The sequence below is a fragment of the Amyelois transitella genome, chromosome 3 (genome assembly GCF_032362555.1).
Source record: "Amyelois transitella isolate CPQ chromosome 3, ilAmyTran1.1, whole genome shotgun sequence".
In the NCBI taxonomy this organism is placed as follows: domain Eukaryota; kingdom Metazoa; phylum Arthropoda; class Insecta; order Lepidoptera; family Pyralidae; genus Amyelois; species Amyelois transitella.
This window is the reverse complement of record NC_083506.1, coordinates 10,324,988-10,344,228: the sequence shown is the minus strand read 5'-3', so window position 1 is coordinate 10,344,228 and position 19,241 is coordinate 10,324,988. Positions and strand designations below refer to the sequence as shown.

At 36.4% G+C, this 19,241-nt stretch overlaps 3 protein-coding genes across 5 annotated transcripts in view; 1 reads left to right on the top strand and 2 right to left on the bottom strand.

The window, feature by feature from the left end:
* Positions 1–5,901, top strand: part of LOC106129833 (ADP-ribosylation factor 6) — a 32,564-nt gene extending 26,663 nt beyond the window's left edge. The window contains exons 3-7 of one of the 2 annotated variants that reach the window (XM_013328523.2): positions 1,191–1,296; positions 2,287–2,442; positions 2,986–3,132; positions 3,868–4,033; positions 4,710–5,901. In XM_013328523.2, the coding sequence (XP_013183977.1) occupies positions 1,215–1,296; positions 2,287–2,442; positions 2,986–3,132; positions 3,868–4,010 (528 nt within the window). In that variant the 5' untranslated portion in view covers positions 1,191–1,214 and the 3' untranslated portion in view covers positions 4,011–4,033; positions 4,710–5,901. Of the gene's footprint in view, positions 1–1,187; positions 1,297–2,286; positions 2,443–2,985; positions 3,133–3,867; positions 4,034–4,709 lie in introns of both variants that reach the window. The other variant, XM_013328522.2, reaches the window with a different exon arrangement.
* A 4,285-nt stretch (positions 5,902–10,186) lies between these two features.
* LOC106129767 (uncharacterized) lies at positions 10,187–14,651 on the bottom strand. Its single transcript, XM_060952713.1, has 6 exons — positions 14,376–14,651; positions 13,257–13,379; positions 12,593–12,722; positions 12,062–12,157; positions 11,670–11,808; positions 10,187–10,434 (listed from the first exon to the last, which is right to left on the bottom strand). The coding sequence occupies exons 1-6, from the start codon at positions 14,619–14,621 to the stop codon at positions 10,272–10,274; spliced, it is 897 nt and encodes a 298-aa protein (XP_060808696.1). The 5' UTR covers positions 14,622–14,651; the 3' UTR covers positions 10,187–10,271.
* A 1,370-nt stretch (positions 14,652–16,021) lies between these two features.
* The window catches only part of LOC106129795 (plectin), a 37,616-nt gene continuing 34,396 nt past the window's right edge, over positions 16,022–19,241 (bottom strand). For both annotated transcript variants that reach the window (XM_013328467.2, XM_060948224.1), the window contains exons 8-13: positions 18,655–18,785; positions 18,064–18,232; positions 17,456–17,563; positions 17,022–17,130; positions 16,607–16,761; positions 16,022–16,262 (exon numbers count right to left, since the gene is read on the bottom strand). In XM_013328467.2, the coding sequence (XP_013183921.2) occupies positions 16,158–16,262; positions 16,607–16,761; positions 17,022–17,130; positions 17,456–17,563; positions 18,064–18,232; positions 18,655–18,785 (777 nt within the window). In that variant the 3' untranslated portion in view covers positions 16,022–16,157. The remainder of the gene's footprint in view (positions 16,263–16,606; positions 16,762–17,021; positions 17,131–17,455; positions 17,564–18,063; positions 18,233–18,654; positions 18,786–19,241) is intronic.

Below are 19,241 nucleotides of genomic sequence, written 5' to 3'. Positions count from 1 at the left end.
CAAGTACACAGATCGTTACGATCGGCAATAAACTGGAAAGCCTATTAATTGTTGTTTGCTAGTTGTTTCCCCGGGGGAATATAAATCTGCGATTTTTTTTCGTTGTTATATTTTTTGTTATATTTCGGGAAGAATATTTGAGATGGTATTTTTCATTCGCTTTTAAATCAGTTCCAGTCGCTTTGGTGCTGGGTATATTATTAGTTTTATTTGAAATACAAATTATCAATACACGAAACATTACATGCCATCGTCATTTCGGTAGATTGGCTTCACCAAAGTAATCGGCGAGGCGATGCTAAAGTTGGTGAAAGTTATAACTCGGACGCGGTCAGAGCTATTTCGGCTGGACTCGCGGACTAAGTTAAATTAACCAAGTTAGTGCTCAGCGTTTCGAACATCATTTAACTTGATCTTGTATCTAGTTTAAAATGTAATGTATGGTTTATATGTGTTAACAGACCTTTGATAAACTGTTGCAGAAAAAAAAAGAAAATCGGTAAATCGATGTTTATTCGTGTTCTTCTAGATGAGATAGGGTAATTTTCAAATTGTGGTAGAAGTAAAATTTTCAAGACATTTGAGTATACCTTAACCACATCTCGAGATAACAGGAGGCTCAAAATATCTAGGATATCTCACATAATATATCGTTTTCGCAGATAAGAATTACATACACGAATGTCCATGAACTACCAATTTCAAACAAAAATTTCAGGTCTTCTAGGCTTGTAAACTTAAGCAACTAATAAATCCGGTATTGGTTCAATTTTGCAATATTCTCGCAATGAAGATGAAGTTTACACCTAAGCAGCTTGCAGTTTTGAAGTAACTTGCTACAACATTTTGCAACTACGAAGTCGGCCACGATCACGACAGTGTGAATTTAAGCTGTAACTTTTAAAATTATTACCTCAAAGTCTCGAAGACTGTAATTAATTATTAATTGATTAGATATATTAGTTATTTAGTGTCGTTTTATGTGTTATTCTATCTTTCTCTATATTACGAATTTTGCTTACCTTGATCGAGGATGAATTTTCTTTTTTTAGCAAGCATTTTTTACACATTTTTTTCACATTTAGCAAATGCATTACGTTATTATTGGCGTAATGCATTAAATTTTTACAGACGAATTATTTTTTCATATAATTAAAAAGTAATATATTTCATCTCTTCTATTCCAGTAGTGCGGTTGAGGCGAGCTCGGCACGATGGGGAAGCTGTTATCGAAAATCTTCGGCAACAAGGAGATGAGGATACTGATGCTGGGGCTAGACGCAGCTGGAAAGACTAGTATCCTTTTTGAAATAGTTCAACGTAGTAACGATTACTTTCCTATCAATATTACTAAGCCCATAGAGGACCCTTAACCCCGAAGAAAATGAATACAATCGGTTGTCTTACTAAGTGTGTGGTAGCTGATTCTCTTCCCGAAGATAATAAAATTCAATAAGGTAAAATCTTTAAAAAATAAGATTGTTTAGGTGATCGACTAGCAACTAATGCCACTATTTCTGAATCTCGATCCCATCATCAAGTCATCTAGTTAAAAAAAGGTCTTCCGAGTCTTCTACTATGACTATGGATGAATAAGGAATCCAAACGTGGCGTGTGTGAATGTGCAACATAGAAAATGGTATATCTGCCAATTCAATTTTCACAACCCAATCTGAGAACCACACGGTATCATTGAATAACACAGTCATGTCGTTTCATGGTCGGACGCACGCACTCTGCACAAACGCATCGGGCACTGTTGCATAAATTAGTGCAATGACTCAATCAATCTGCGCTTCCTTTGTGGCGGTATTGTGGAGAAAATTACTGGCACACATTCAGATTGCCTACATAAAATTTCTTTTTTATTTATTCTTAAAACAAAATTTTGATAATCTGTACTCGTTGTCGATTTATTTTATTAAAAAAAAAACAAGGTTTACAAACTATTATCATGTCATCATCGTGTTATCGAATGTATTTATTATAGATTAGCACTTGCGCGGGGTTTCCCTCAGGTGTGGAATTCAGAAAAATAAATTGAATTGATTCCAATGAAGAATTGTCTGTCACTCCGACGGTTTTTTTTTCATTCTATATCTAGTATGGATGTGGAATTATCATTCTTAGTACAAGATTTTAAAACAATTTTAACGAACCTCTTATTAAAAAACTATTTCTTTTGATCATTTGCAACTTTTTTACATAATTAAATATCATAGCTTTTAATTGGTAATTTCTATTAATCTTTTTTTATGGATTGTCCTTAATACGATGATTTTTCAGCTATTTTATATAAGTTAAAATTAGGTCAGTCAGTCACAACGATACCCACGGTGGGTTTCAACGTAGAAACCGTAACGTATAAAAACGTCAAATTCAACGTCTGGGACGTCGGGGGGCAGGACAAAATACGACCGCTTTGGAGGCATTACTACACAGGTGAGAGAAATAACCTTTATGGTACTTTTAATTTTTACAGGCTACTAGTTAACATCCAGTATATTCGTTCTACCTTATTTCTCACTTAACTCTGCCGACAAGGTAACTCTTGTCTGCGGAATTAAGTGGAGTTAATTTATTTAACTTGCAATATATTTTTGTTACTCTGAGATGGAATCTTGCAGCGGTTTTGAATGGGATATCCAAATACAAATAGAAAAGCGGCCACAAGAAACGTATATAAAAATACTAGAGTAAAGGGTAAAATTACCATTATTCCCGTTCCCGTAGGAATTTCGGAAAATCCTCTCTTAGAGCACCCCCAGACCATGTTTTTTCTTGTCAAAATTGTTAAAATCTTGTTACAAACTAAATAAACGTTATTACGTTTTGACAATTATTAAGCGATATATAGTATCCTATAGTAATGAATAAAAATTTTGAATTTAATTTGAAAACCATCATAGTAGTAGCATTTGTGTCTGGTTAAGGGAGTTAATTATTTCTAGATTATGCTAACATAATTTTGAAATTTATTTTCAGGCACTCAAGGTCTTATATTCGTAGTGGACTGCGCCGACCGGGATCGCATCGACGAGGCGCGCCAGGAGCTCCACAGAATCATCAACGACAGAGAAATGCGCGACGCGATCATACTCATATTTGCCAACAAGCAAGACTTGCCTGAAGGTATACCTCATTATTTACCTCATACACAAATTAATTTTTATTAATAGGCATTAATAGTAATATCATGAAGGGATCTCGAAACACTTATTTAATTTTCGATTAATCAATTAAGCATAACAATGTATTTATTATATTGTCCACATTTCTATTCTATGTTTTAAAGTTGACGTTATTGAAGAAAATGCTGCTGTGCAATTTGTTACCGCTTCTTTTACATTGACGTTTTGGAAGCGGCAATAAACTTGGTTTTCAGTAAGTTATTTGATGTCAGCCAATGTTGTGAAATCAAAATATATGACTATTTATTAAGTGATGTCAAAATAAAGGACTTAAAAAGTGAATAAATTTTTTGATTTGAATTGACTTACTGCGCTCGGTTCAGGATGTAGCATTATTCCAGGTTATAATTGTCGTAAAGAGCCGTTAAAATAGGTGCCCCATTCCCAAGCCGTATTTCAGTCGAGTACTGTATATGCTGTTTTGTTAAACAATTCTGGAGCTTCTTTAAGAAATCAACAAAAAAAGAATTTTTAAAGGAATTTAAATTGATCATAACTTGAATTAGCTAAGTCCAGAGACAATCTTAGACCTTCAATCATCAACAACAGGACACGCTAGAAGGACGAATATGCGGAAATTTACGTCGGGGTAAATCAGGAATTTTGCATTCTTCCCTCGACTTTTTATTTTTCGTGAAAAGTAAAACCTACAAATTCTTTATTCAAAAATTTCCAGCAATGAAACCTCACGAGATCCAAGAGAAGCTCGGCCTGACCCGCATCAGGGACCGCAACTGGTACGTGCAGCCGTCATGCGCGACCACCGGCGACGGGCTCTACGAGGGGCTCACGTGGCTCACCAGCAACCACAAGTTATGAGCTGCGGAGTAACTCGTGCCACGGTCAGTTATCTTGACGATCTCTTAAATCCCAGCTGTTAATTTGTACTAGATAAAATACCCTTCAGGTTGGCTGGAAGAGATCCCACTAAGGGATAAGCCTGCCTTTGTACTGTAATGTTTTTATTTGTAATGTACTCCTTTAGTGAACAATAAAGCATTTACTTACTTACTTACTTAACTAAAGAGCTTGCATGATAATATTGATGAGTGTGAAAAATACGTCTCCGAATGGGATCATGAAATTGATCTCGATTATGAGCTGCGGAGTAACTCGTGCCACGGTGAGATACTCTTTATGAATGTCTTGTTTCATCTGTTCAGAACCGTGCCCGGGACGTATTCCGTCTACAGTGAAAAAATATCGGCACGGATGTGTGCGATCGAATATATTGATTATGCAATGTCATAGGCAATTCATTTTTTTTTCTTTACTTCAGACGAACACGTCCCGGGCAACCGGGCATGGGCGATTTACGTGGGGATGGATCTTTAAGATCGAAGTACCTACATAGATATAATTATAGTAATACTGCGTGCCTGGCGGTTTGACAATAGTTATATAGTGATCCAAATGTACTTTCCTTTATTTATCTACATTATTTAATATTGATTAGCCACCATGGTTTATTAAAATATTTCATTGTATCAATAATAATTATAATATTTGTCTTTCCAGGTGAGGTTATCGATGCCATTTAATTTAAGTAAGGTGCGCCCGCGTCGGATCAACATTCGCACCGGATTTGATGCGGTCAAAATGTGACAGTGCCACTGTGGCCAGTGCCAGACTATCGAATAGCTAGAAACAGTGAACTAACACTGACCTCAACAATGCAAGTGTGCTGGATTGGTTACAACCTCACGCGTTCCCAATTGCACCTTCCGTTATGTTGAAAGAAGAAACTGTCCAGCAATTAAACCATAGTGATTGGTTTGTGATAGTTACTCGCAAACTGTTAGTTTTTTGTTTGCAGAAATGTAGAATGTGCAAGTAAGAAAAAAAGTAGGGTTTTCTATTATTTTCAATGAATGACTGCAAAATATATCTTGCAGAATGTTTCAGTTTAGGGTAATCGTTTAATTTGTATACACGACAGCTTTGTTATTTTTCTATTGAGAACCAGTCCAGCGCATTAGCATTATTGAGGTCAGTAGTAAAAGATTCACTAACGATGAATCAATTATTCCATTATTTAAACAAATTAGCCGTTTGTTGTATGTATCGAAATATTTCATTATTTTTTTATGTTATTTAAAATGAATGATTACATAGAGTAAATGATTTTTTATTATTATTATGGTTAATTTAATGTTTACCTCCATTTTGTATAGTAATAGGCGTTCGGAGTTTATAAATCAATTTATTTGTAAAGTTCTAAATGTTGAATCGCGTTTGTCATAGTAAATTTATATAATTTTAAAATTTTATTAAAAACAATTATACCGTATATTCATATTTTTATTATAAATAGAGATTATTCCTTTGTACAAAAATACCATTATGATAAAAAAGGAAGTGTTCACATAAAATTTTCTTTGTTAAATTTCTATCGTTAACAAAATAGGTAGGTACTGTGCAAAGTTCAATATTTCCATAGTTTCGAAATGACATCCGACATTAGGAATTTTTTTTAACAAATTATCAGGTATTTATATCCTTCTATGTTTTTCTGTTGAATTAAAAAACAAAACCATAGACCAGCGTTAGATTCCTCATTTAGAACTCGTTTATAAAGAAAATATAAAATCGAAGTGATCAAAAAATAACGTCAGGTACTTTTTTGTATAGATGTATGGTACCTGACGTTTCGTCTTAGGGCTTCTACACACTGGGCGTCTTCCGAGCGTCGTCGTCACACACCGTTGCGTCGACGTTTGAAAGACGCCCCGTGTGGGGGGGGCCTTAAAGTGCGAACTTTGTATTCGTAAATGCAATATTGATTGTAATTGCTTTAGATAGATATTGCACGCCTGTGAACGGAAAGGATGGGTGTTATAAGTGCGTTGTGGCTTGACTTGACAACATTTTGTAAAATTTTATGTATGTACCTACCTACATTTTTCGCTAATCACTCCTGTGTCGGTTATTAAATTTGAATTAAAATTTTGTACAGAAATAACTGGGATCAAGTATTTCGTTTTGTTAACGTATTTGTTTAAAAGGTAGTTATAAATAGGTATACCCTTTTTTTAAAATCCGCATCGTATAACAGGTTTCAATACAAAAATGTCATGTGAAATATTCTAATTCTTTTGTATTCAAAACATTCAAACTTTTCTAAATACACGTTTGTTCATGGTGCAATGAATGGTGCACGGCCTGTAATTCAATTGTCTTTTTCCGTTCAACCAGTTGGTACTTTAAGACTAAAAGGAACATTTTAATGTAGTTAACAATTTTATAGCTGTTTAAATGCTCTGGGAAGTGCGCCAAGTAATCTGAGGCAATTTTAATTGTCCGCCATACAGCCGAGCGTCGTAAGCTAACATTAAAAGTCGCCTTACGAAATTTTGATGGTGCGTTATTTTCTTAATGATACAAATAAAACTTTGCTTGGTAACTGAAGCTTAGCGAATTTTATTTGAATTTTTTATACAGAAAACAATATCACTTTATTGAATCCAAACGGATTTGTGGTTTACAGAATAGAGATTTTGCTGTATATTATTGTTTGCTACTCTCCTATTGTCATTGACAGTCGTCGAGAAATAGATGCCCATTTTTACAAAAGAACAGCCTATTTTTTCATGATATAAGAAGGCATGCCTTACTTTTTTTCTTTGTTAACCTCAGAGTTAGACAGAGAGGGAATGTTTTTGTCAATGATCATCAAAAAAGAAAACTTAAGAGACAAAGAAACGGTCCTACATTTGTCATATGTCAAAAAAGAGCCCTAACTCGACGTGATTGTTATTGTAAAAGATAGGTAGCTAATTAGATAATTTTCAAAGTCAAGCTGCGTAACGAATGATTCTGTACATAGTCAAATACCAACGTTTCTCTATGTATATAAACAGTAATAGTTGATTTTTAAATACAATGGGCCAGAGTGCGAACACGTTAGCGGAAATTGAGCAACTTTATTTATCTTCATGACATCACAATTTTGTTTTTTTTTTTTTTAGAATTTTTATAGCTTTTTTAGTGAATTTATTTCATTAATATTCAGAATCTACTAAGCAGCACTGTCGCATAGTTGAAAAACTCGGTATTTTCACTACAGCCGCTAGGGAGCCAAAATGTAATAAAAAATATGATTGTGTCTAAAATCATTCAATGTGTAGAAATATTTGCTGTTTCTTTATTTTACAAAATATTGATAATTGTTTGTCTGATCCGAAATCACTTAAATGGAATGGATGACAAATTATATACATTTCAACAACGAAAACCATGTACACTGAGATTATTGTAAAGAGTCTGACTTAAGCATGTATTCAACATGCGTTAATTAAGACTACATAAATGATTCACTAATTTATAAAGTTGTAAAATTTTGTCATCTGAATCCTAGTTAAGAGGGCTCCTCAGGGTGCGCAAGGTACATTGACGTTTGTAAACCATTTTTACACTACATCATTAAGAGTTATTGTTTTTTTTTTCTCTGATCAATTTCATCACATTCCTTGTGTTAAGGCTTAGTTTACACTAATGTGTTTGTTCTGACAGAACACATAGTTGTAACGCAACTGTATTATGCTTTCAGCTTTTGATATGATTCGATAATGTTTAGCCTATAGGTCTGGGACCATCTGATTTTGACCGTGTAACCTTTTTTTTTGATTGATTGATTGCCTATGAAAATATCATTTATGTGGAATTCAGTTTTTTGTACTAAGTTTTAAGTAACAGGTTATACAAAAATTGGCATTATAACTTTGCTCGGTTCTTCTAGTAAATAATTGGGTACAACTTAAATTCTATTAATAAGATTTTGTACTGTAATACAAAATAGTATCATCTGTACATCTGAAGAAATGTTTGAATTTAATCAGTGGCCATTTTGTATTATCTAATTCATGTCATCGATCAAAAAGTACAACCTCTCATCTTTGAATACTGTAATTCACATAGATTCTAAGAAATGTACACTGTAAGATGAGAGTTATGTACTATGTTTTCGATATGTAATTTAATGTCACCTCTTTGACCAATAAGCGTACGCGGTGCAAAAAAAAACAATCATATTCTTGTTTGAAATTCTAACTTATAATTGTGTTTGAAATATTCTTGCCTATCTACTTGACAACAAAATAAATGCAGGAGTTGCTCTGTTAAATCTCACCAATTTTTTGTGATATATTTTTTTCAGTACTGATACAGTAATGATTGTTTAACATTTTTGGATGGTTTTGAACACTGGAAAGACAATATAAGTAGCGCGCCAAATTTATACAGATGTAAATATCGAATGGTTGATTTTTGTCAGTTTCGGGTCTATCTTAAAATGTTAATTTATAATTAAATAGTGCAAATTATGGTAATAATTAAAAGTGAGATCCTAATTTTAGAGGTGTAATTATTCTCCAATAATTTTAGTATAAAAAATTTAAATCCGTCTTAAAATTTTTATTGGTATATTTCGACAAAATCTTCGTACGCACTTGCGATGCGATAGGTTATACTAGCTGAGCTGCGAGGCTGCTCGTTTATTGCATAAAAGCGTCCAAATAACGTTCAGTTTGTCATAATTTGCACTAAATTTAACAATTCAGCAACACACATCCATAATTAACGCAAATACCAGTCGTTATTAGCAAGCTTTAATCAGACTGTAGGCATCTACGACGCATAGAATATAAAAAAGTGCAATTAAAATTGTAGGAAAATACGCACTGGTGTAAAGAAATGAGTTTGATATTTATTGATTATTATTTCGGTCCAATGTTTCGTTCTAGTATGATTGTCGGGAGTGTGGGTGATTCAGTCCGCTGTATAATATTGTAGAAAGGTTATTCAATATAAATTCACACTTATATTTAATTTGTTTTATTTCACTAAAATAAACTGAATGTATTTCAGTTAAAGTAATGGCTGAATTTGGGCCACTTACAACTCTGAAGTCGCTTGGACCCAATGACAAATCACTAAGAGAAGGATAGACACCTATTCATAGAATATATAACCTATAAAAATGGAAACAGATATAAAACACACAGTAAAATCTTTTTATGAAGGTATTATTCTTGCCGTGTGGTTCACCACGGCAAGAATAATACCTTCATAAAATGGTACCAATACAAACCGGCAGCAATACAAAAAAGAATAGAACCACTCCATTTCTTTCCCATGGATGTCGTAAAAGGCGACTAAGGGATAGGCTCACAAACTTGGGATTCTTTTTTAGGCGATAGCAACCTGCCACTATTCGAATCTCAATTCTATCATTAAGCCAAATAGCTGAACGTGGCTATTCAGTCTTTTCCAGACTGTTGGCTCTGTCTATCCCGCAAGGGATATAGACGTGACCATATGTATGTATGTATTATTCTTGTGACTAAGGTATAGGCTAATGGACTTTTGATTCCTCTTGTAGTCGATGGGTTAGTATTCTGCCACTATTTGAATCTCAATTCCATAATGTGTTTTTATATGTATTTTTCTTCTTTGCTTTTGATCATTTGCTTTTTTTGTTGCCATAAGAACCATGGTACACTATGATGGAACTATTGATAATAATTCTTATCACTTATCACACCATTTACATGGGATTTCGAAATAATGGAACTAGTATCAATGTTGCCTTGTCATTGATATCTTTCACAGTTCCATGATAGAACTACTGATAATAATTTTCATCATGAGTCGAGTTCCATTTACAATGGATCCGAAATAATGGATAATAATAACACTTCCATCGTGGAACTGTTCCATGGTACTAGTGTCCGAGAACCGTTTGCTTGGATTAACCATGGGTACTTCGACTTGTGTTTTTAAAACGACTTCAAAAAAAGAAGGATTCTGTGCAATTAGAATTATTAGTAGGAATATAAAAAATTAAAAAAAAATCATACCTATAACGTATTATGTTTATTTCATTGATGATCACTCATTTTGTTCAAACACCAAGTATCATCCAACTGAGGTACATGGCCAGCCGTCCGACCAGCCGACTGGACCAGCAGATCAGCTTGTTGTAATTCTTCCTCACTTTCAGGCCGAAACGTCTTCGTTTCAGGTTAAATCTCATTAATTTTAATCCTTTACTCTTAATTTACGTATAATGGCCCGTCAATGCTAGCTTATGTTGCTTCCTTGGGAGTGGCTGATAGAAGATTCTGCGGAGATGTCGTCGCATCGAGGTGGTAATATGATTTGAAGGTCTTCGGTCAGTTGGACTTCATCTTCGGGAATGATCTCGTCTGGGACGTGTACGTCGTAGGTTTCATTTGTCAATTGGCTGCCATTACAAAATTTATGTGAGTCAACTTAAAAATTAAATGATAATGTAGTGATCTTTTAAAAATAAGTAAAACGAAATAAACTATGTAGGTAATCCATTGCAATTGTGTCTTCATCATTTGACCAGGCCCTTTCAACCATTTCGTCAATTGACCAGCTGAAAGTCTACATGTCAGCCTTCACAAACTTCCCATCACCATCCAGTCATACCATCAGCAAGAACGTTCCATCTAATGATCAAATATTTTTTTATCAAACTATCTAAATGTATATTTGGAAAAACACCACCGAGCCAAAAGCTACAGGCAAATTTGCCTTCTAAGTTATTTATTTACGTTACGATATTGTTGCATGCCTTTCTAGTTTAGCTCAGTCTCACAGGTCTGGTCCTTGGCGCCCGCCAGTACGGGCAGCATGAACAGCTTGGCACGGGCTAAATGTAACCTCATGCCAGCGGGCACGTCTTCTGTGCCAAATGTGGGTTTTACCATGATGATCTAAGTTTTCCAACTACTCACTCTAACTGGTCACCTGCTTTGGCGCCCGCCAGCACGGAGGTGTACAGCCTGGCCCGGGCCCCGTGTAACCTCATGCCAGCGGGCACGTCTTCCGTGCTAAATGTGGGTTTTTCCATGACGGTCTAGGTTTTCCAACTACTCACTCTAACTGGTCACCTGCTTTGGCGCCCGCCAGCACGGAGGTGTACAGCCTGGCCCGGGCCCCGTGTAACCTCATGCCAGCGGGCACGTCTTCCGTGCTAAATGTGGGTTTTTCCATGACGGTCTAGGTTTTCCAACTACTCACTCTAACTGGTCACCTGCTTTGGCGCCCGCCAGCACGGAGGTGTACAGCCTGGCCCGGGCCCCGTGTAACCTCATGCCAGCGGGCACGTCTTCCGTGCGAAATGTGGGTTTTTCCATGACGGTCTAGGTTTTCCAACTACTCACTCTAACTGGTCACCTGCTTTGGCGCCCGCCAGCACGGAGGTGTACAGCCTGGCCCGGGCCCCGTGTAACCTCATGCCAGCGGGCACGTCTTCCGTGCGAAATGTGGGTTTTTCCATGACGGTCTAGGTTTTCCAACTACTCACTCTAACTGGTCACCTGCTTTGGCGCCCGCCAGCACGGAGGTGTACAGCCTGGCCCGGGCCCCGTGTAACCTCATGCCAGCGGGCACGTCTTCTGTGCCAAATGTGGGTTTTACCATTATGGTCTAGGTTTTCCAACTACTCACTCTAACTGGTCACCTGCTTTGGCGCCCGCCAGCACGGAGGTGTACAGCCTGGCCCGGGCCCCGTGTAACCTCATGCCGGCGGGCACGTCTTCTGTGCCGAATCTGGTTTCCGGGATCGGGTGTAATGTGCTGCTTGCACCTGTTGGAGCGGAGACTGTTGAAACATGATCTCATGTAGAATGTTCATATAGGTTTTGTTTGGCAGGGATACGCTTATAAACTTGGGATTCTTAGTTAGGCGATGGGCTAGCACCACGTCACTATTTCGATCTCAATTCTATCTGTCTTTATAATGCTGTTGACTCTGCTTACCGCGCAAGGAATGTAGAGTACTCATAAATACAGTAGTAGGGAGATATGTATGTATGTAAATATATTGAAAGTTATTTTACCTTCGTCATGACTTCTAGCTTCCTTATCTTTGAGGTCTCTTGTCCTAATATTTTCATCTGGCGGCAGGGACAAACGTGGAGCATCGTCTCTGGTGTCTGCCACAATTAACATTATTTATCGTAGATTAAATTGAAATATCAGTTTAGTAATTAAATTGTAAATATAACACGGTAAGTGTGCACGTAGTAGGTAGGTATACATACAAGGAAATTTACATCACAAAGATCTTAATGAGTTGCAATTAGACCTCCAACTTCTTCACTCTAAGTCACAGCAAACCTGTAGTTATGTCTTAAATAAAAATATAATTAGCTTTACCTTATTTTTCTACGCCTGGATCTTGGTTACAAGCGAACTCGGGGCCAGTATGATAATGAAGTAGTTAAGTATCTATACAAGTAAGTTTTCTTCCGGTAAAAGTACCGGTGTATAGACACCGAAAGGAAATTGACTCGTAATGGTACTTACTCATCATATCATTTGCAGTATCATTTCGTCCATAGTATCATAATGTCTTCAGTATCATTTACCTGTATGTGGGCGTCTCGGCAGGTCGGCGTAGCCTCTGAACAGCATCTCCAGCTCGTCAGGCGTCATGCGGCGGAGATACGGCACCCGCTTCAGGTCTGGCCGGTGGAGACAGCGGAATGAGTTGCGATGCTGCACAGAACATTAAGTTTTATTTACATAGTTCTAGATCAGGTTTCTGTGTGTGTTGCGCAAGGTCAGATAAGAGTCGCTTCGTGTAAAAACCTGAGTCACCTAATCCAGGTTCATAGTTGAAAAGCACCTCCGGTTCGTCTCCAGAGAGGTGAGGATATACCTGTTACCGGTATACCGATTAACGAAAGGAGGAATAAGAAAAGTTTGAAGGTTCTAAACGGAAGTATGTTGCTATGTAACAAAAAGTAAAGAGGAAATATCAGAGCTTAAAGAGTGTGTTGTGAGGAGTTGGGGTTATCTGATCAACTTTTCACCTACGTATAGTCAACGGCAGAAAAACATGAGCCCCAGCCATTAAGTGAACAAGTTTCAGTCAGATCAGGTCACGACAAACAAAAACATTGTTCATGATCGACGCATGTGTTGATTGTACATATTTATGAAGGCAATCTTAGCTGGCGCTTGGCTAAACAACTGTCCATGCTCTTAAACTCGATTCTATAGTTGTGAGCTAAAAATAAATACAAATACCTTTACAAGTCCAGGTGAGACCTGCATTCTCTCACAAGCACGAGACATGCTCTGGCATTGTATCACACCGTCGTGCTTCACGGATATAGCAGACAACCCACTCCGTACCAGATCTTCACTGATCTAGAAAATTCAGTACATGAATGAGCCAAAGCCATACGACTCGAGTCCCAATGGTAACGTAAACTAGCTAGAAGTCTAAAGACGTTAGACGTTTCGTTACATACGCGTTACCTATATGACTTAAAATTCTACTCAATACAAGGAAACCACAAAGAAATTGAAATACAAATTGGAAATTGGAAATATAATGCGATTACTATGTGTAATTCGAAAAATGGAAAATAAGCAGGTATTATTTCGGTCGGGCCGTCCGTTTATTATATGGTCCGATGAACGACCAATGCTTTTGAATGAATAATGTTATTATTATCCGGATTGGGCAATCGGGAATTCGGGATGCCGTAGACGATGCGTGTAATTTATAAATCTACTTGTACCTGTCCAATATTTTGTACGTCTAAAAATTTAATTAATTATAGACTTAGTTTTCATTTAATCCAGCGATTAGAGAGAAGGTGTCAAAGTTTTCAATTCTACAAGTACCTATTTCATACTTTCTAATTACGACGTCAAGGAACTAAAGTTCTGTCCTGAATTCCTTAATTATGCTCCATTTCAGCCTCACCGTTTAGATTATTCCGGAGTTTACGTTTACTTAGAAGGAATTATTTTACTCTTAAATGACAAACTTGAGGGCGAGCGTTTGAATTATAAAAGCGGATTTGGCCTATACAAATATTTGATTACATTTCGGAGAGAAAACTCAAATACTTCATAAAGTGACGCCGCAACTGTTATTTTTATAAACGAATGTAACGGATGCGAATACATTAATTATTATGTAATGCTGACATAATTTTTAAAGACACATATATCGGCCTACAATAATAATCTTGTTAGTAAATTTTATGAACCTAAAATAAATTTGACACTCTAAGAAAAAAAAGGAAAATTGATTATTTGTCGCAATAGGTAACATTACTTTCATCATCAGCAGACAAAACGACATGAATTTCACTGTAAGTTTAAGTAAATTTAATCTCGAAATTTCCTTACCAGCAGTTCCTTCCCCTCGCAGCACGGCACCAAAGGTGGTAATTCTTCCTTCAGCTTATGTACGGAGTTCAGATTAGCCACGTTGTCTCCACTGGCCACCGGGTTCATTAACCTCAGCGAGGCGTCGGAGGAGATTTTCTCCTTCACCTCGATGTTGTCACAGGACCCCTTCTTAATGGAAATGCTTGCGCTCATGTTGTAGTCTTTAACTGGTAAAGGAATTTTGTGCTCGTGTAACAACTGCATAGCTGAAGGAATTTGGATGGGATTTTTAGGTTTTCTAGATAATTTTGATGGTGGCTGGTTTGTAGTCTGATGTGCGGTTTCGGATTTTGAATTTGACTTTTGTGATTGTTGTGTGGCCTTGTATATTTATTGTTAGTTTGACTGAGGAGGATATCTCTGTTTTAAATTGAGGTTGTATAGAACAATATGAAGGACAGATTTTCTTACCTATGAACCTTTGAAGTAAGCCACATTTACATATAGACAGATGAAAGACCAAAAAAGGAAGGCAGCAGACAATGGAAAATTAAAATTAATTAAGTACGAGAGAGCTCGCATGCATGCTTATTGATATAAAAATTTTAACTAGCATTTGAATTTAGCGACATCTACAAAAGAATACAATTTTTTTCGCAAATTCCATGGGAATTTAGTACCTACAATATAGTTTTGAATGAATTCGCATGTTCTTACGCATTCTGTCGGCTACTCATCCGGCACAGAAACATTTGTCGAAGTTAAGTTTCAGAATCCTACTTACCGTATGGTTGGTTCACCTCACTACTGTTTATTCATTCACATCTATATCTGAATTCTGATTTTTTCTGAGTGACTGAATAATATTAAGAAATCAAAATACAACTTTTATTATCTTCGAAGCAGTACTTTAACCAAGACACTTGGTCCAAAGAGGCTGACCGATTGGCTTCGTTATAGCTTTTGTGTTCAATAGATTTCAGTTTCTTTAATCTCGGAAACTTGAGGGGTCTCAGAGGTACCGGCCATGGTGTATCGAAGGCTGATCACGTAGGAACACTCGAGAAAAATTACATCTTCAACTCAAGTAAGGGTCGGGGAAAATTAAGTAGCGCCTTTTTGCGGAAAACGAGCGCCTGAGGTCTTCGTTGGTACAGTCGACTTAAACACTACACACCCACTTTTTTAAAGAGAGTGTTCGTGAAATTGTGAAGGAAATTGAGCGTCGACAGTACATATAGAAATCTAAATATTATTGTATGAATTATTTATGAACAGTACGGACTATAACAAATGGTTCATGTGGGCTGGGCGATATGTTTCAGATCTGTTTCGCTTGTCTTAAATCAATGTATGTAGTAATATAGGTTTTTGAAAACTGTTTTTCTATTTTAATTTAAATATTTTTTACAGATAATAATTATCAAAGTGTATTATGTAAAATTCAAATAATTACCCATATTAAGTATACATACAAAAAAAATACTTTTTTAGATTGAAGCTGTGGGTTCTAACAGAAAATAAATGAAATGCCTTTCGTTTTTCTTTTCGAATAGAAATTGTACTTTCAATGAAAAAGTTACGTGTTTTGGGAGTAGGTAAAATAAAAATATTGTTATAGATACCATAGAATAAATAAGCAGGTATTATAATCAAAGACAGAATCAAGTTAATATAATAGACATGTTTATTCTATTACAAAACGAAACGTTATATAAATTTCAAAAAAATGTATCGTTAAACTAGCACAGAAACACAACAGATTTCCTTCGGCTTTTCTCATCTTTCTTTAGTACCATTCTAGGTTTTAGGTGACTCCTCCTTTTCCGGTGAATTGGCTCTGTCAGGAACGTAGAAGTCTGACTGAGGCTCCGATTCAGCATCTCCAGAAGTTTTGGGATGTTTCTGAAAACCAATGTTATTTTTATAATTTCGTTTATAGCTTTGTCAGTCAATATTATAAATCAAGAAAACCTGCATTCAGTGTGGACCTAGAGAAAACGTAACGTAAAAATATTTCCTTCATAATTTTCAATAATTTGTCCTCAAGTATGTACATTCTTATAGTTCACCACCACCGACGCTAGAACTTCTACGCCATTATTTAACAAACGATTCAACAAAGACTGAAAAATGCGGTTTGTTAGGAAGTCTTCTATGCGGCGAATATCGGTCCAGTCTGCGTTCACTCAGTTTTTTACAACTGCCGACGTTTTCTACAAATTTTAATCAAAAATGAACCTTCCTACCTTTTTCTCCTTCTCAATCTTCATTTCCTGCTGCAAAGACTTCAAGATGCGGTTCGCTAGGAACTCTCCCGTGCGGCGGATGTCGGCGCAGTCTGCGTTCACTCGGTTGTTTACCACAGCTGATGCCAAGCCTTCTACCGCTTCGCCCCATTCCACTGTAATTGAATTTTTGTATGTGAAATGTTGATTTTCAGTCTCCTGCATTGATATGATCTTTCCTTACATATCTCTCTGACTTTATTTATACTGATCTTACGTATTCACTTGAAGATTATGGTGCTTCAAATATACCCAAGCAAATAGCTTCAAGTCAAACGGGGAAAAAATATTTTTAAGAGTGGTTTCGAAGTATTAAGTGAAATCGTATGTATCTGTAATTTGGTGCAGAATATTAATTTTATCATTTTATACTAACTTGGATGCCTCATTACTGGTAACGTGACCTTCCCAATAGTGACGTCCATGCCTTTATGTACAGTCTGACTGACATTCCTCGATAGAAGTTTAGCTGCTGCGTTCACCATCTGTAATACATTTCACACACACATTATCACCACAGCCAATAGTTTAGAAAAGACTCTTAGGTCACGGTATTATCAGCTGCAAGGTTTAATTTGTTGAATTGAGATTCAGATATCGGTAGGTTGATAGAATTTATAAAAAAAATAGATAATTTCTTTTTTCAAACTTGAGTTTCTTCTTTTAACAACTTTGGGCTTGCAACCTGTTACTATTTGAATCTCAACTCCAGGAACCACATAGCTGAACGTGGCCTTTCACTCTTTGCGAGACTGTTGGTTCTGTCTAAAAACGTAAGGGATTAAAACGTGATTAAATGTCTATATGTACCTCTAATAGCTTTCTTCTTTCCGGCAGGTAAGATGGAACAGCTACGGGATCTGGCAGATCTTCTACCCTGTCTATGAATGTCACTTCTGCCAACTTGGTTTTCGATGGCTACATTGAGAAATAAACAAATGATTAAGTACGATAGAAGGTGGATATTGAACATCAACTGCAAAGATATTCATTGGATTTATCAGCAATTAGTACTTTACCTTTCTTACACTTAAGGGAATTCAGGTATAGAAGCATTATATTTTAATATATTATTCTGAATATTTAAAATGTTTCGTCTAGGTACTTGTTGGACTTGTTTTGCTACGTGCTAGGAATTATCATATCAATATCATTATATATTACATTGTATACCACAGAAGGGAGAAATGCATGGTCCTTCACACTTTTCATGATCAGTGGTCTCGTCAGGTTGTTTACAATCTCTGTTTTTTTTATGACCTTATAGTAAACCTTTGGAAGCGGACTCCATGTCCTGAAGTATTGATACAGAGGATGCAATTGAGCGATGAGCGAGAGAGAGTGAAGGAGAGAGAGCGGGAGAGAAAGGAGGAGAGAGAGAGAGATAGTTCAATAAAAAATCAAAGTAGTTGACATACCACAGGGGTAGGAGGTCGGTCCTTCACACTCTTCATGATCTGATCAGTGGTTTCATCAGACTGTATGTTAACTATATCTCCAAACAGGATCGCCTGGCCTTGGACTGTAGCGTACTGACGGGCCAATTCCGTCGCTAGTTGCATCGAGTACCGTTTGTGTTTCTTCATACTAAAATAGACACAATCGATGAAAATTTCTCGATTGAAAATGAATTGTGTAATCTGGAAGTTTTGTTTATTACAGAGACCCTTTTCATGTACGTTTAAACTTACGTATTAATTTTGTAAGAATTAGATAAAAGCGATTCGGAATCACCACAGTTGAGACAAAATAAGAGCATCGACCTATACAACCGTTTGTTTCCCGTCGGTAATTTGGAGGGACACGTTTATGGATAACGTGTGAAGGGTAACCTAAATTGTTGTGTATTGAAATTCGTATAATTTTCATATTTTGCTTCATCTACCACATCCAACTTCGTTAACCTGATAAATATTTCGATCAAAGTCACCGTCATAGCTCACCTTAATGTTTGAGTGGTCAGATTTTTCAGTTGAATATTTAGCAGATTTGCAACCAAACAAACTTACCTCTTTTTCGGTCTCGGGCGGTAGTCCACAAAGAACACGTCAGCAGCTCTATGTCTCACAACACGCTCCACATCTCGGAGAAGAAGGTTCACACGCCTTCTGGCGAATTCCATCACGACGCTCTCAAGTACCTTCAAAATAGAAATCTTATTAGTAAAAGTGTGAAATCAACTAACTAATAAAAGGTTGGGAGTAAGTAGTAGAAAAAATAAATGCACCACTAACAATAAATGCATCAAAAATGTCTAAAATGATATACGGTTTCTTATCTTTTAAACTTGATGGAAAATCACTACATAGTATAAAACAAAGTCGCTATTTTAGTCTATCTGTCTGTATGCTTAAATCTTTAAAATTACGCAACGGATTTTGATGCTGTTTTTTGTAACAGGTAGAGTGATTCAAGAGGAAGGTTCTATGTATAATTTTTTCCGAATTTTACACCCGTGCGAAGCCGGGGCGGGTCGCTAGTATTAACTAAAACACTTAACACACTGATCCAAGTAGAAATGAGGAAGGCATATGCAAAAGGAACAGCACGCGTTATGTAATAAATTGTTGTAAATCACATAACTAGAGGCAATGCG

Excerpts from the sequence above, each read along its gene's own strand:
- LOC106129767 (XM_060952713.1), bottom strand. The coding sequence starts at position 14,621 with ATGCAGTTGTTACACGAGCACAAAATTCCTTTACCAGTTAAAGACTAC. Across the intron at positions 13,380-14,375 it reads GCGAGGGGAAGGAACTGCTG|ATCAGTGAAGATCTGGTACG; the intron begins GTAAGGAAATTT and ends TGAATTTTCTAG. Across the intron at positions 12,723-13,256 it reads TCTCACCTGGACTTGTAAAG|CATCGCAACTCATTCCGCTG; the intron begins GTATTTGTATTT and ends TGTTCTGTGCAG.